The sequence below is a fragment of the Oncorhynchus mykiss genome, chromosome 24, assembly GCF_013265735.2.
Source record: "Oncorhynchus mykiss isolate Arlee chromosome 24, USDA_OmykA_1.1, whole genome shotgun sequence".
NCBI lineage: Eukaryota > Metazoa > Chordata > Actinopteri > Salmoniformes > Salmonidae > Oncorhynchus > Oncorhynchus mykiss.
The window spans coordinates 13,856,313-13,871,062 of NC_048588.1; the positions used below are offsets into that span (position 1 = coordinate 13,856,313).

Here is a 14,750-nt window from a genome sequence, read left to right on the forward strand (position 1 = left end):
AATATTCCATGATAATGTCCCTGAGAGGAAAAGTTTGTGGGGTGTGTCAGTGTTAACATGGAGAACACCTCTGGTACAGCATAACATTCTAAGTGAACCACAGTGTGATTCTACTTCATCTGAAATTGATTGAATTACTGCCTTTGTGCTGTTACTGGGTCTGAATATGAAGATGATATGGCAAGAGACATGTAAAGGTTAAATACAATGCAAACTGATGCAAACATTTAATTGTCTTTGAGCAACTGTGAAAGTCCATTGCCATGTGTATAGTCAGTGATTACAACTATAAGCAAATAGCCACTAAATTCAATGGCACAATGAAGCAATCATGAAGATTCATATTTTAGGGTACAGATCTAGTATGTTTTTACAAGCCTGTCTTAGTTTGACCAGCCTCTCTCCATATATAATAGGATTGAAAATTGGTGGGCATATTATAAAATAGTGAAGCATAGGTGGTACACATGTCTCTAGTGCAAACAGTGAGGAGGACATAGGAAAGCTAATTCCCCTGTTTTGGGAAAAGTTCATCATTCAATTCTAACTTAAATAGGCTTGTTTATGAGCATTATATTGATTGGGCCTTACTGTGTCACATATGAAGTGCTTAGTATTGTGTATGGACGGATGCTTTGATCAAGGGATTATGCATAGAATTCTAACTTGAAAAGTACATTTGGAACTTTGCAATTTTTTGCCTCAATCGTGCAGTTATGTCAATGGGAAAAATGAACATTCAGGCCTATGAGACAGGAAGGCAGTGTTTTATGGTGGCTTGATGTTTGAGTAAATCTCCCCAAAGACAAACATGACTTTTTATCAGTCAGAGGATTAGACACAAGATCAATGTTAAAGTTAATGCTTCAACAATAGGTGGAAATGAACTTGGATCAGTAGTAGGCCTAAGTTAACAATTATCCACATAACTGGCATTGTCTTCTTAAGTGAAATATAAAAACAGGATATATACAGTACGCCTAAAACATATATTTTCACTTCAGAACAAATTCTTATTTACAATGACGGCCTACACCGGCCAAACCCGGACGATGCTGTGCCAATTGTGCACTTCCCTATGGGACTCCCAATAATAGCCGGTTGTGATACAGCCTAGATTCGAACCAGGGTGTCTGTAGTTGTAACGGCATTCAGAGGTGGAAGAAGGATCGGACCAAAGCGCAGCGTCGTAAGTGTTCATGATGATTTATTCAAAACGAACTGAACACTAAAATACAAAACAATAAACAATAAACACCCACAAACCAAAAGTGAAACCCAGGCTACCTAAGTATGATTCTCAATCAGAGACAACTAACGACACCTGCCTCTGATTGAGAACCATACTAGGCCGAACACAAAAACCAACATAGAAAAACATTATATGTAAAATGATGTCTGATAACTTCTGATTCTAATTGTCTTTTACTCAGGAAATATGAACCAAACTGTCTTGCATAGCACTGTATTTTTCACTGCGTATGGACCTCCAGGCCCACTCAACTACGCAGCTTTTTTCTTAACATTTTTGCTTTTCTTCATTACAATATTTGCCAACATCAGTCTCATGCTTGTCATCTACTTAGAATCACACTTACACAAGCCCATGTACATATTTCTGTTCAACTTGGCGGTGAATGGACTGATTGGGTGTTTATCCGTCTGTCCGAAGATCATGGACAATCTTGTTAATGACATAAAGGACATCTCTCACAAAGGTTGTTTATTGCAGGTGTTTTTCAGCAGTGTATATGCAACGTGTGCTTACGTTATTCTAGCAGTGATGGCATATGACAGGTATGTCTCAATTTGTAAGCCATTGCAATATCATAGCATTATGACCCCTTCTAAAGTGAAGATGTTGGTAGCATTGGTATATTTTATTCCCATAACTATGCTTGCTTTTCAAATATTTATCACTTCTAGGCTGCCTGTGTGCAGCTACAATATCAACAAGCTTTTTTGTGATAACTTAGCAGTTGTTAAACTCTCCTGTGTTGAAAGTGCACTGAGTAACCTGTATGGTATATGTATCATATCAAGTCTAGTGGTTTTACCTTTTGTGTTAGTTGTGCTCTCATACATCAAAATATTACTTGTTTGCTTGAAAGTCTCAAAGGAGTCACGAACTAAGGCTTTTAATACGTGTACTCCCCACTTGATCACTTTCATCAACTTCTCTACAGCCATCCTTTTTTCTGTTATTTACAACAGGCACAGCACAGTTAGCAAGGAGGTTAATGTATTAATATCAGTACAGTTCATTCTTTTCCCACCACTGGTACACCCTATCATATATGGTATTAGGACCAAGGAGATCAGGACATGTGTTACAAAAATTATAAGAACAAGAATCTTTCCTAACTCTCTTGATTTTCCTCATCGAAAATCTGAACGTAAACTGGTACCAATTATGACTTTAGATGGTACAGCAGCAGGGCAAGGGTTGCCGGTTTGAATCCCAGGTATCACAAGAACTTATGACAGAATGTGAGCCGCCAGAACTGAATGTTTTTATCATCAACCTAATCGCTTGTTACTCCTTTGTTTTGCATTTTTTTGTGAATTATTATGCATTTTGTTAAGCCTATTTTACTGTAGGAAAGTCAAATAAGGGATGGTGGTGTGTCGCTGACCCGATGTCCTTCCAATTTAGCATTTCAGTGGGCATGTATGTGTGTTTCAGGGGGGTTGGGGACAGAGAAAAGGATGTAAATGGGCGGATCTAGTAGATCCTTTTGATATTTTGAAAAAATGTGAATTAGAAAGTCAAATAAACAAATAATTTCCTGTAAAAAAAGGGATGGATGCATTTTCTTGATCAAATAGTTTATTAATTTAGTCATCCTAAAATAAATACAACTATTTTTGCATTATTTATTGTTTATGTAATTGAAAATAATTCAAATGCATTTTTTAAAATAGTTTCATGTAAAATGAGGAAGTTCAGGCCAGTTCCCCACTCAAATACACTTAATCTAAAGACACCTCAGTTTGTGTTACAAACATAGACATCGCGTCAGCATATCTGTCCCAATATGACGTCTGTGAGAGTATGGGCAGCGCCATTGAGGCCATCTACATTTTGAAGTTGTCAATTTTCTTATTCTACTACTTCTATGAGTTGGCAAACAATCTGAAAGGTTGCATAATGCCACTCTGAGAGTGTTGTTTGAACATGTATAAAGTTGGTGATTTACTGCCACCTGCAGTTTGCCCACAAGTATGATTCATTGGCTGATCCCTCATGATGACCTTCATGGAATGATGTTATCCTTCCTTAACCCATAGGAAGTCCAACCCAGTTACTACTCTCGTGGCTTTTGGCCACAAGAGTTCTCTATCTCTATGCTTTCAAACTTTTTAGACCGGCCACTGAGCTAAAGATTGTCCAGCCCATCTGGCATTTGGCCTAACTGCCTGGCCAGTCTGTTTCTGCTTAATTCTTCAAGATATGTGCACACTGTAATTTAAGCACAGGTGTTGTTTCACACCAATATTCCATGATAATGTCCCTGAGAGTAAAAGTTTGTGGGGTGTGTCAGTGTTAACATGGAGAACACCTCTGGTACAGCATAACATTCTAAGTGAACCACAGTGTGATTCTACTTCATCTGAAATTGATTGAATTACTGCCTTTGTGCTGTTACTGGGTCTGAATATGAAGATGATATGGCAAGAGACATGTAAAGGTTAAATACAATGCAAACTGATGCAAACATTTAATTGTCTTTGAGCAACTGTGAAAGTCCATTGCCATGTGTATAGTCAGTGATTACAACTATAAGCAAATAGCCACTAAATTCAATGGCACAATGAAGCAATCATGAAGATTCATATTTTAGGGTACAGATCTAGTATGTTTTTACAAGCCTGTCTTAGTTTGACCAGCCTCTCTCCATATATAATAGGATTGAAAATTGGTGGGCATATTATAAAATAGTGAAGCATAGGTGGTACACATGTCTCTAGTGCAAACAGTGAGGAGGACATAGGAAAGCTAATTCCCCTGTTTTGGGAAAAGTTCATCATTCAATTCTAACTTAAATAGGCTTGTTTATGAGCATTATATTGATTGGGCCTTACTGTGTCACATATGAAGTGCTTAGTATTGTGTATGGACGGATGCTTTGATCAAGGGATTATGCATAGAATTCTAACTTGAAAAGTACATTTGGAACTTTGCAATTTTTTGCCTCAATCGTGCAGTTATGTCAATGGGAAAAATGAACATTCAGGCCTATGAGACAGGAAGGCAGTGTTTTATGGTGGCTTGATGTTTGAGTAAATCTCCCCAAAGACAAACATGACTTTTTATCAGTCAGAGGATTAGACACAAGATCAATGTTAAAGTTAATGCTTCAACAATAGGTGGAAATGAACTTGGATCAGTAGTAGGCCTAAGTTAACAATTATCCACATAACTGGCATTGTCTTCTTAAGTGAAATATAAAAACAGGATATATACAGTACGCCTAAAACATATATTTTCACTTCAGAACAAATTCTTATTTACAATGACGGCCTACACCGGCCAAACCCGGACGATGCTGTGCCAATTGTGCACTTCCCTATGGGACTCCCAATAATAGCCGGTTGTGATACAGCCTAGATTCGAACCAGGGTGTCTGTAGTTGTAACGGCATTCAGAGGTGGAAGAAGGATCGGACCAAAGCGCAGCGTCGTAAGTGTTCATGATGATTTATTCAAAACGAACTGAACACTAAAATACAAAACAATAAACAATAAACACCCACAAACCAAAAGTGAAACCCAGGCTACCTAAGTATGATTCTCAATCAGAGACAACTAACGACACCTGCCTCTGATTGAGAACCATACTAGGCCGAACACAAAAACCAACATAGAAAAACATTATATGTAAAATGATGTCTGATAACTTCTGATTCTAATTGTCTTTTACTCAGGAAATATGAACCAAACTGTCTTGCATAGCACTGTATTTTTCACTGCGTATGGACCTCCAGGCCCACTCAACTACGCAGCTTTTTTCTTAACATTTTTGCTTTTCTTCATTACAATATTTGCCAACATCAGTCTCATGCTTGTCATCTACTTAGAATCACACTTACACAAGCCCATGTACATATTTCTGTTCAACTTGGCGGTGAATGGACTGATTGGGTGTTTATCCGTCTGTCCGAAGATCATGGACAATCTTGTTAATGACATAAAGGACATCTCTCACAAAGGTTGTTTATTGCAGGTGTTTTTCAGCAGTGTATATGCAACGTGTGCTTACGTTATTCTAGCAGTGATGGCATATGACAGGTATGTCTCAATTTGTAAGCCATTGCAATATCATAGCATTATGACCCCTTCTAAAGTGAAGATGTTGGTAGCATTGGTATATTTTATTCCCATAACTATGCTTGCTTTTCAAATATTTATCACTTCTAGGCTGCCTGTGTGCAGCTACAATATCAACAAGCTTTTTTGTGATAACTTAGCAGTTGTTAAACTCTCCTGTGTTGAAAGTGCACTGAGTAACCTGTATGGTATATGTATCATATCAAGTCTAGTGGTTTTACCTTTTGTGTTAGTTGTGCTCTCATACATCAAAATATTACTTGTTTGCTTGAAAGTCTCAAAGGAGTCACGAACTAAGGCTTTTAATACGTGTACTCCCCACTTGATCACTTTCATCAACTTCTCTACAGCCATCCTTTTTTCTGTTATTTACAACAGGCACAGCACAGTTAGCAAGGAGGTTAATGTATTAATATCAGTACAGTTCATTCTTTTCCCACCACTGGTACACCCTATCATATATGGTATTAGGACCAAGGAGATCAGGACATGTGTTACAAAAATTATAAGAACAAGAATCTTTCCTAACTCTCTTGATTTTCCTCATCGAAAATCTGAACGTAAACTGGTACCAATTATGACTTTAGATGGTACAGCAGCAGGGCAAGGGTTGCCGGTTTGAATCCCAGGTATCACAAGAACTTATGACAGAATGTGAGCCGCCAGAACTGAATGTTTTTATCATCAACCTAATCGCTTGTTACTCCTTTGTTTTGCATTTTTTTGTGAATTATTATGCATTTTGTTAAGCCTATTTTACTGTAGGAAAGTCAAATAAGGGATGGTGGTGTGTCGCTGACCCGATGTCCTTCCAATTTAGCATTTCAGTGGGCATGTATGTGTGTTTCAGGGGGGTTGGGGACAGAGAAAAGGATGTAAATGGGCGGATCTAGTAGATCCTTTTGATATTTTGAAAAAATGTGAATTAGAAAGTCAAATAAACAAATAATTTCCTGTAAAAAAAGGGATGGATGCATTTTCTTGATCAAATAGTTTATTAATTTAGTCATCCTAAAATAAATACAACTATTTTTGCATTATTTATTGTTTATGTAATTGAAAATAATTCAAATGCATTTTTTAAAATAGTTTCATGTAAAATGAGGAAGTTCAGGCCAGTTCCCCACTCAAATACACTTAATCTAAAGACACCTCAGTTTGTGTTACAAACATAGACATCGCGTCAGCATATCTGTCCCAATATGACGTCTGTGAGAGTATGGGCAGCGCCATTGAGGCCATCTACATTTTGAAGTTGTCAATTTTCTTATTCTACTACTTCTATGAGTTGGCAAACAATCTGAAAGGTTGCATAATGCCACTCTGAGAGTGTTGTTTGAACAGGTATAAAGTTGGTGATTTACTGCCACCTGCAGTTTGCCCACAAGTATGATTCATTGGCTGATCCCTCATGATGACCTTCATGGAATGATGTTATCCTTCCTTAACCCATAGGAAGTCCAACCCAGTTACTACTCTCGTGGCTTTTGGCCACAAGAGTTCTCTATCTCTATGCTTTCAAACTTTTTAGACCGGCCACTGAGCTAAAGATTGTCCAGCCCATCTGGCATTTGGCCTAACTGCCTGGCCAGTCTGTTTCTGCTTAATTCTTCAAGATATGTGCACACTGTAATTTAAGCACAGGTGTTGTTTCACACCAATATTCCATGATAATGTCCCTGAGAGTAAAAGTTTGTGGGGTGTGTCAGTGTTAACATGGAGAACACCTCTGGTACAGCATAACATTCTAAGTGAACCACAGTGTGATTCTACTTCATCTGAAATTGATTGAATTACTGCCTTTGTGCTGTTACTGGGTCTGAATATGAAGATGATATGGCAAGAGACATGTAAAGGTTAAATACAATGCAAACTGATGCAAACATTTAATTGTCTTTGAGCAACTGTGAAAGTCCATTGCCATGTGTATAGTCAGTGATTACAACTATAAGCAAATAGCCACTAAATTCAATGGCACAATGAAGCAATCATGAAGATTCATATTTTAGGGTACAGATCTAGTATGTTTTTACAAGCCTGTCTTAGTTTGACCAGCCTCTCTCCATATATAATAGGATTGAAAATTGGTGGGCATATTATAAAATAGTGAAGCATAGGTGGTACACATGTCTCTAGTGCAAACAGTGAGGAGGACATAGGAAAGCTAATTCCCCTGTTTTGGGAAAAGTTCATCATTCAATTCTAACTTAAATAGGCTTGTTTATGAGCATTATATTGATTGGGCCTTACTGTGTCACATATGAAGTGCTTAGTATTGTGTATGGACGGATGCTTTGATCAAGGGATTATGCATAGAATTCTAACTTGAAAAGTACATTTGGAACTTTGCAATTTTTTGCCTCAATCGTGCAGTTATGTCAATGGGAAAAATGAACATTCAGGCCTATGAGACAGGAAGGCAGTGTTTTATGGTGGCTTGATGTTTGAGTAAATCTCCCCAAAGACAAACATGACTTTTTATCAGTCAGAGGATTAGACACAAGATCAATGTTAAAGTTAATGCTTCAACAATAGGTGGAAATGAACTTGGATCAGTAGTAGGCCTAAGTTAACAATTATCCACATAACTGGCATTGTCTTCTTAAGTGAAATATAAAAACAGGATATATACAGTACGCCTAAAACATATATTTTCACTTCAGAACAAATTCTTATTTACAATGACGGCCTACACCGGCCAAACCCGGACGATGCTGTGCCAATTGTGCACTTCCCTATGGGACTCCCAATAATAGCCGGTTGTGATACAGCCTAGATTCGAACCAGGGTGTCTGTAGTTGTAACGGCATTCAGAGGTGGAAGAAGGATCGGACCAAAGCGCAGCGTCGTAAGTGTTCATGATGATTTATTCAAAACGAACTGAACACTAAAATACAAAACAATAAACAATAAACACCCACAAACCAAAAGTGAAACCCAGGCTACCTAAGTATGATTCTCAATCAGAGACAACTAACGACACCTGCCTCTGATTGAGAACCATACTAGGCCGAACACAAAAACCAACATAGAAAAACAAACAGACTGCCCACCCCCCACACTAAAACAAAGAATAAAATAACAGAACTATGTTCAGAACGTGACAGTAACCCCCCCCCCCCCAAAGGTGCGGACTGAACCTATAGGGGAGGGTCTGGGTGGGCGTCTGTCCGCGGTGGCGGCTCTGGCGTGGGACGTGGACCCCACTTCACCACACTTTATGTCCGCCTCCTCAACCACCCCCGTGGCCTCTTACGAGCGGCGACCCTCGCCGCCGACCTCCAACTGGGGACCCTAGCCATGGGTCCCGAATGGACGGGAGATTCCGGCAGCGCCGGACAGGCGGGAGTCTCCGGCAGCGCCGGTCAGGCGGGAGACGCCGGACAGGCGGGAGAGTCCGGCAGCTCCGGAGTGAAGGACGGCTCTGGCAGCTCCTGGCTGGCTGACGGCTCTGGCAGCTCCTGGCTGGCTGACGGCTCTGGAAGCTCCTGGCTGGCTGACGGCTCTGGCAGCTCCTGGCTGACTGACGGCTGTGGCAGCTCCTGGCTGACTGACGGCTCTGGCAGCTCCTGGCTGACTGACGGCTCTGGCAGCTCCTGGCTGACTGACGGCTCTGGAAGCTCCTGGCTGGCTGACAGCTCTGAATGCTCCTGGCTGGCTGACGGCTCTGGCGGCTCCTGGCTGGCTGACGGCTCTGGCGGCTGCTGGCTGGCTGACGACTCTGGCGGCTCCTGGCTGGCTGACGGCCAGGCTGGCTGACGGCTCTGGTGGCTCAGGACAGACTGGCGGCTCTGGCGGCTCAGGACAGACTGGCGGCTCTGGAGGCTCAGTGCAGACGGGCGGCTCTGGCACCTCAGGATAGACGTGCCTGTATGACCTCCCTACAACGCCTGGTTATGCTCCTGATGAGGTGGCTGATGGTCTCCTGAGAGATCTCCTCCCAGACCTGGACTAAAGCATCCGTCAACTCCTGGACAGTCTGTGGTGCAATGTGGCGTTGGTGGATGGAGCGAGACATGATGTCCCAGATGTGCTCAATTGGATTCAGGTCTGGGGAATGGGCGGGCCAGTCCATAGCATCAATGCCTTCCTCTTGCAGGAACTGCTGACACACTCCAGCCACATGAGGTCTAGCATTGTCTTGCATTAGGAGGAACCCAGGGCCAACCGCACCAGCATATGGTCTCACAAGGGGTCTGAGGATCTCAACTCGGTACCTAATGGCAGTCAGGCTACCTCTGGCGAGCACATGGAGGGCTGTGCAGCCCCCCCAAAGAAATGCCACCCCACACCATGACTGACCCACCGCCAAACCGGTCATGCTGGAGGATGTTGCAGGCAGCAGAACGTTCTCCAGCATTCAAAAGTGACCAAAACATCAGCCAGGAAGCATAGGAACTGAGAAGTGGTATGTGGTCACCACCTGCAGAACCACTCCTTTATTGGGGGTGTCTTGCTAATTGCCTATAATTTCCACCTGTTGTCTATTTCATTTGCACAACAGCATGTGAAATGCATTGTCAATCAGTGTTGCTTCCTAAGTGGACAATTTGATTTCACAGAAGTGTGATTGACTTGGAGTTACATTGTGTTGTTTAAGTGTTCCCTCTATTTTTTTGAGCAGTGTATATACAACACAGGAAAATCTATTTTTTGACTGCAGTGGCACATTAATTGGTCAAGGTAACAAGATGACTACATGGCTGTGTTCAAGCAGGAAGCCCACTTTTGTGATTTTTTCATCCATGCCATCACCTCATGTTTCAGCATGATAATGCACAGCCCCATGTTGTAAGGATCTGTACAGAATTCCTGGAAGCTGAAAATGTCCCAGTTCGTCCATGGCCTGCATACTCACCCAACATGTCACACATTGAACTTGTTTGGGATATTCTGGATCGACGTGTACAACAGCGTGCTCCAGTTCTTGCCAATATCCAGAATCGTGATATATCTTCAATGTAGATTACTAATGCATTCATTTTATCAATGTGAGCACTACTTTATTTAGTATTCTGGGGCTAAAAGTTATTAAAGAAGAGAAGCTGCATGTATTTAACTGTAGTTGACAGAAAAAAATGGCCTACCAAATGTCGGAAATTATAAGCAGAAACATCACACAACACCCATGATATGCTTAACTTAGAGCTCTAGGGGCGCTATTTCATTTTTGGATAAAAAACGTTCCCGTTTTAAGCGCGATATTTTGTCACGAAAAGATGCTCGACTATGCATATTCTTGACAGCTGTGGAAAGAAAACACTCTGAAGTTTCAGAATCTGCAAAGATTTTGTCTGTAAGTGCCCCAGAACTCATTCTACAGGCGAAACCAAGATGATGCATCACCCAGGAATTAGCAGAATTTCTGAAGCTCTGTTTTCCATTGTCTCCTTATATGGCTGTGATTGCGCAAGGAATGAGCCTACACTTTCTGTCGTTCGCCCAAGGTCTTAGCAGCATTGTGACGTATTTGTAGGCATATCATTGGAAGATTGACCATAAGAGACTACATTTTCCAAGTGTCCGCCTGGTGTCCTGCGTCGAATTCGGTGCGCAATTGCCAGCTGCTTCCACTTTACCATTTGATTCAGGGGAGAAAGCATGTGTCCAAGAACGATGTATCAATGAAGAGATATGTGAAAAACACCTTGATGATTGATTCTAAACAACGTTTGCCATGTTTTCAGTCGATATTATGGAGTTAATTTGGAAAAAAGTTTGCGTTTTGAGGACTGAATTTATGGATTTTTTTTGGTAGCCAAATGTGATGTAGGAGCTATTTCTAATACACAAGGAATCTTTTTGGAAGAACTGAGCATCTGCTATCTAACTGAGAGTATCCTCATTGAAAACATCAGAAGTTCTTCAAAGGTAAATGATTTTATTTGAAGGCTTTTATGTTTTTGTTAATGTTGCGTGCTGGATGCTAACGCTAATGCTAACGCTAAATGCTAACGCGAAATGCTAACTCTAGCTAGCTACTTTTACACAAATTATTGTTTTCCTATGGTTGAGAAGCATATTTTGAAAATCTGAGATGACAGTGTTGTTTACAAAAGGCTAAGCTTGAGAGATGGCATATTTATTTCATTTCATTTGCGATTTTCATAAATAGTTAACGTTGTGTTATGCTAATGAGCTTGCTGATAGATTTACACAATCCTGGATACAGGGGTTTTTTCATAGCTAAACGTGACGCAGAAAACGGAGCGATTTGTCCTAAACAAATAATCTTTCAGGAAAAACTGAACATTTGCTATCTGAGAGTCTCCTCATTGAAAACATCTGAAGTTCTTCAAAGGTAAATGATTTTTTTGAATGCTTTTCTGTTTTTTTGTGTAAATGTTGCCAGCTGAATGCTATTGCTAAATGCTACGTTAGCCATCAATACTGTTACACAAATGCTTGTTTTGCAATGGTTGAGAAGCATATTTTGAAAATCTGAGATGACAGTGTTGTTAACAAAAGGCTAAGCTTGAGAGCTAGCATATTTATTTCATTTCATTTGCGATTTTCATGAATAGTTAACGTTGCGTTATGGTAATGAGCTTGAGTCTGTATTCACGAACCCGGATCCGGGATGGGGAGATCAGAAAGGTTAACTGAGCCTGGGCAGACTGCAAAAACAACAGTAAACATGATAAGATGTTTACATGTGTCACGTTCTGACCCTAGTATTTGTGTTATTTGTTTGTTTGGATTGGTCAGGATGTGAGTTGGGTGGGCATTGTATGTTTTGTGTTCGGCCTAGTATGGTTCTCAATCAGAGGCAGGTGTCGTTAGTTGTCTCTGATTGAGAATCATACTTAGGTACCCTGGGTTTCACTGTTTGTTTGTGGGCGATTGTTTCCGTGGCTGTGCTTTTCACCACACAGTACTGTTTTCGGTTTTCACATTTGTTGTTTTTGTAATTTGAAGTGTTCATTTTTGTCTTCATTAAATACATTATGGACATTTACCACGCTGCATCTCGGTCCGATCCTTGCGACACCTCCTCTTCAGACGAAGAGGAGGAAAATCCTTACAGAATCACCCACCAACCAAGAACCAAGCAGCGTGGTAACGGACAGCAGCAACAGCGGCCGAAAACACAAGACTCTTGGACTTGGAAGGAAATCCTAGACGGGAGAGGACCCCGGGCAAAGGCAGGGGAATATCGCCACCCCAAAGTGCAGCAGGAGAAGCAGCCAGCATTACAAGACTCATGGACATGGGAGGACGAGTTGGACGGAAAAGGACCCTGGGCAGAGCCAGGGGAATATCGCCGACCCAAAGCAGAGCTGGAGGCAGCGAAAGCAGAGAGGCGGCATTACGAGGAGCAGAAGAGGCAGCGAGGTCAGGATTTCTGTACAGGGGAGCAGAATCTGGACTATACAACTTGGGAAGAGATAGACAGGTGGGCGGTCAACCCAGGGAGAGTGCCGGAGCCCGCCTGGGATTCGATGGAGCAGTGCGAGGAGGGTTACAGGAGAATGAGGTTGGCGACGTGAGCACGGTGGCGAGGTAGGAAGCCCAAGAGTCAGCCCCAAAAATGTATTGGGGGGGGGCACACAGGGAGTATGGCGAAGCCAGGTAGGAAACCTGCGCCAACTTCCTGTGCTTACCCGAGAGCAAGAGGGACCGGGCAGGCACTGTGTTATGCTGTGGAGCTCCTCGTATCGGCCGGGCTAGAGTGGGCATCGAGCCAGGTAAGGTTGGGCAGGCACCAGCCCTCCGATGGCAGCCCCCCGCACCAGGCTGTCTCTCCAGCGCTGCCGGAGTCTCCCGCCTGTCCGGCGGTGCCAAATCTTCCGCCCTTCAGTCCAGAGGCGCCAGAGCCCCTCAGTCCAGAGGCCCCAGAGCCCCTCAGTCCAGCGCCGCCTGAGCTGTCCGCCTGCCCAGCGCCGCTAGTCTCCCGTCTGCCCAGCGCCGTTAGAGTCTCCCGTCTGTCCAGAGCCGCTAGAGTCTCCCGTCTGTCCAGAGCCGCTAGAGTCTCCCGTCTGTCCAGAGCCGCTATAGTCTCCCGTCTGTCCAGAGCCGCCAGAGTCTCCCATCTGTCCAGAGCCGCCAGAGTCTCCCGTCTGTCCAGAGCCGCCAGAGCCGCCAGTCAGCATGGAGCCGCCAGAGCCGCCAGTCAGCCAGGATCCGCCAGAGCCGCCAGTCAGCCAGGATCCTCCAAAGCTGCCAGTCAGCCAGGATCCTCCAGAGCCGCCAGTCAGCCAGGATCCTCCAGAGCCGCCAGGCAGCCAGGATCCTCCAGAGCCGCCAGTCAGCCAGGATCCGCCAGAGCCGCCAGTCAGCCAGGATCCGCCTGAGCCACCATTCAGCCAGGATCGGCCAGATCCATCATTCAGCAAGAATCGTCCAGAGCCGCCATTCAGCCAGGATCTGCCAGAACCGCCAGTCAGTCAGGATCTGCCAGAGCCATTCGTCAGCCAGGAGCTGCCAGAGCCGTCAGTCAGCCAGGAGCTGCCAGAGCCGTCAACCAGCCTGAGCTATCTCTCAGTCCTGAGCTACCCCTCAGTCCTGAGCTACCTCAGTCCCGAGCTGCCCCTCAGTCCAGTGGGGTCCCTTGTTAGGGTTCCTAGGCCAAGGTTGGCGGCGAGGGTCGCCACTCAAAGGACGCTAAGGAGGTGGACAAAGACAATGATGGAGTGGGGTCCACGTCCAGCATCAGAGCTGCCACCGCGGACAGATGTCCCCCCAGACCCTCCCCTATAGGTTCAGGTTTTGCGGCCGTAGTCCTTACCATGGTAAGCATGGTAATTGTTACAGGCTTTGGTTTTTGATTTCGAGATTGGTTTTTGGGTGTGGATGTGCACTGATTGGAGCCTACCAAGTTAAGAGCCTGCTAAGTTACTTCTATGCTCGCTTCGAGGAAAGTAACACTGAAACATGCATGAGAGCATCAGCTGTTCCAGATGAATGGGTGATCACGCTCTCCGCAGCCGATGTGAGTAAGATCTTTAAACAGGTCAACATTCACAAGGCCGCAGGACCAGACGAACTACCAGGACGTGTACTCTGAGCATGCGCTGACCAACTGGCAAGTATCTTCAATGACATTTTCAACCTCTCCCTGTCTGAGTCTGTAATACCAACATGTTTCAAGCAGACCACCATAGTCCCTGGGCCCAACAATACCAACATGTTTCAAGCAGACAACCATAGTCCCTGTGCCCAAGAACACTAAGGTAACCAGCCTAAATGACTAGCGACCCGTAGCCTGCACTTCTATAGCCATGAAATGCTTTGAAAGGCTGGTCATGTTTTACATCAACACCATTATCCTAGAAACCCTAGACCCACTTCAATTTGCCTACCGCCCTAACAGATCCACAGATGATGCAATCATCTATTGCAGTTCACACTGCCCTTTCTCACCTGGACGAAAAGGAACAATGCTATTCATTGACTACAAATCAGCGTTCAACACCATA

At 43.4% G+C, this 14,750-nt stretch overlaps 2 protein-coding genes across 2 annotated transcripts; both read left to right on the forward strand.

The window, feature by feature from the left end:
• The first annotated feature begins 1,438 nt into the window (after positions 1-1,438).
• Positions 1,439-2,458, forward strand: LOC118943995 (olfactory receptor 52K2-like). The gene has a single exon (XM_036961071.1). It carries the CDS (start codon positions 1,439-1,441, stop codon positions 2,456-2,458), a length of 1,020 nt encoding a protein of 339 aa, XP_036816966.1.
• Positions 2,459-4,933: 2,475 nt separating this feature from the next.
• LOC118943996 (olfactory receptor 52K2-like) lies at positions 4,934-5,953 on the forward strand. The gene has a single exon (XM_036961072.1). It carries the CDS (start codon positions 4,934-4,936, stop codon positions 5,951-5,953), a length of 1,020 nt encoding a protein of 339 aa, XP_036816967.1.
• Positions 5,954-14,750: the final 8,797 nt, after the last annotated feature.

What these genes read in the sequence shown, in the direction of transcription:
- LOC118943995 (XM_036961071.1), top strand. Translation starts at nt 1,439, where the DNA reads ATGAACCAAACTGTCTTGCATAGCACTGTATTTTTCACTGCGTATGGA.
- LOC118943996 (XM_036961072.1), top strand. Translation starts at nt 4,934, where the DNA reads ATGAACCAAACTGTCTTGCATAGCACTGTATTTTTCACTGCGTATGGA.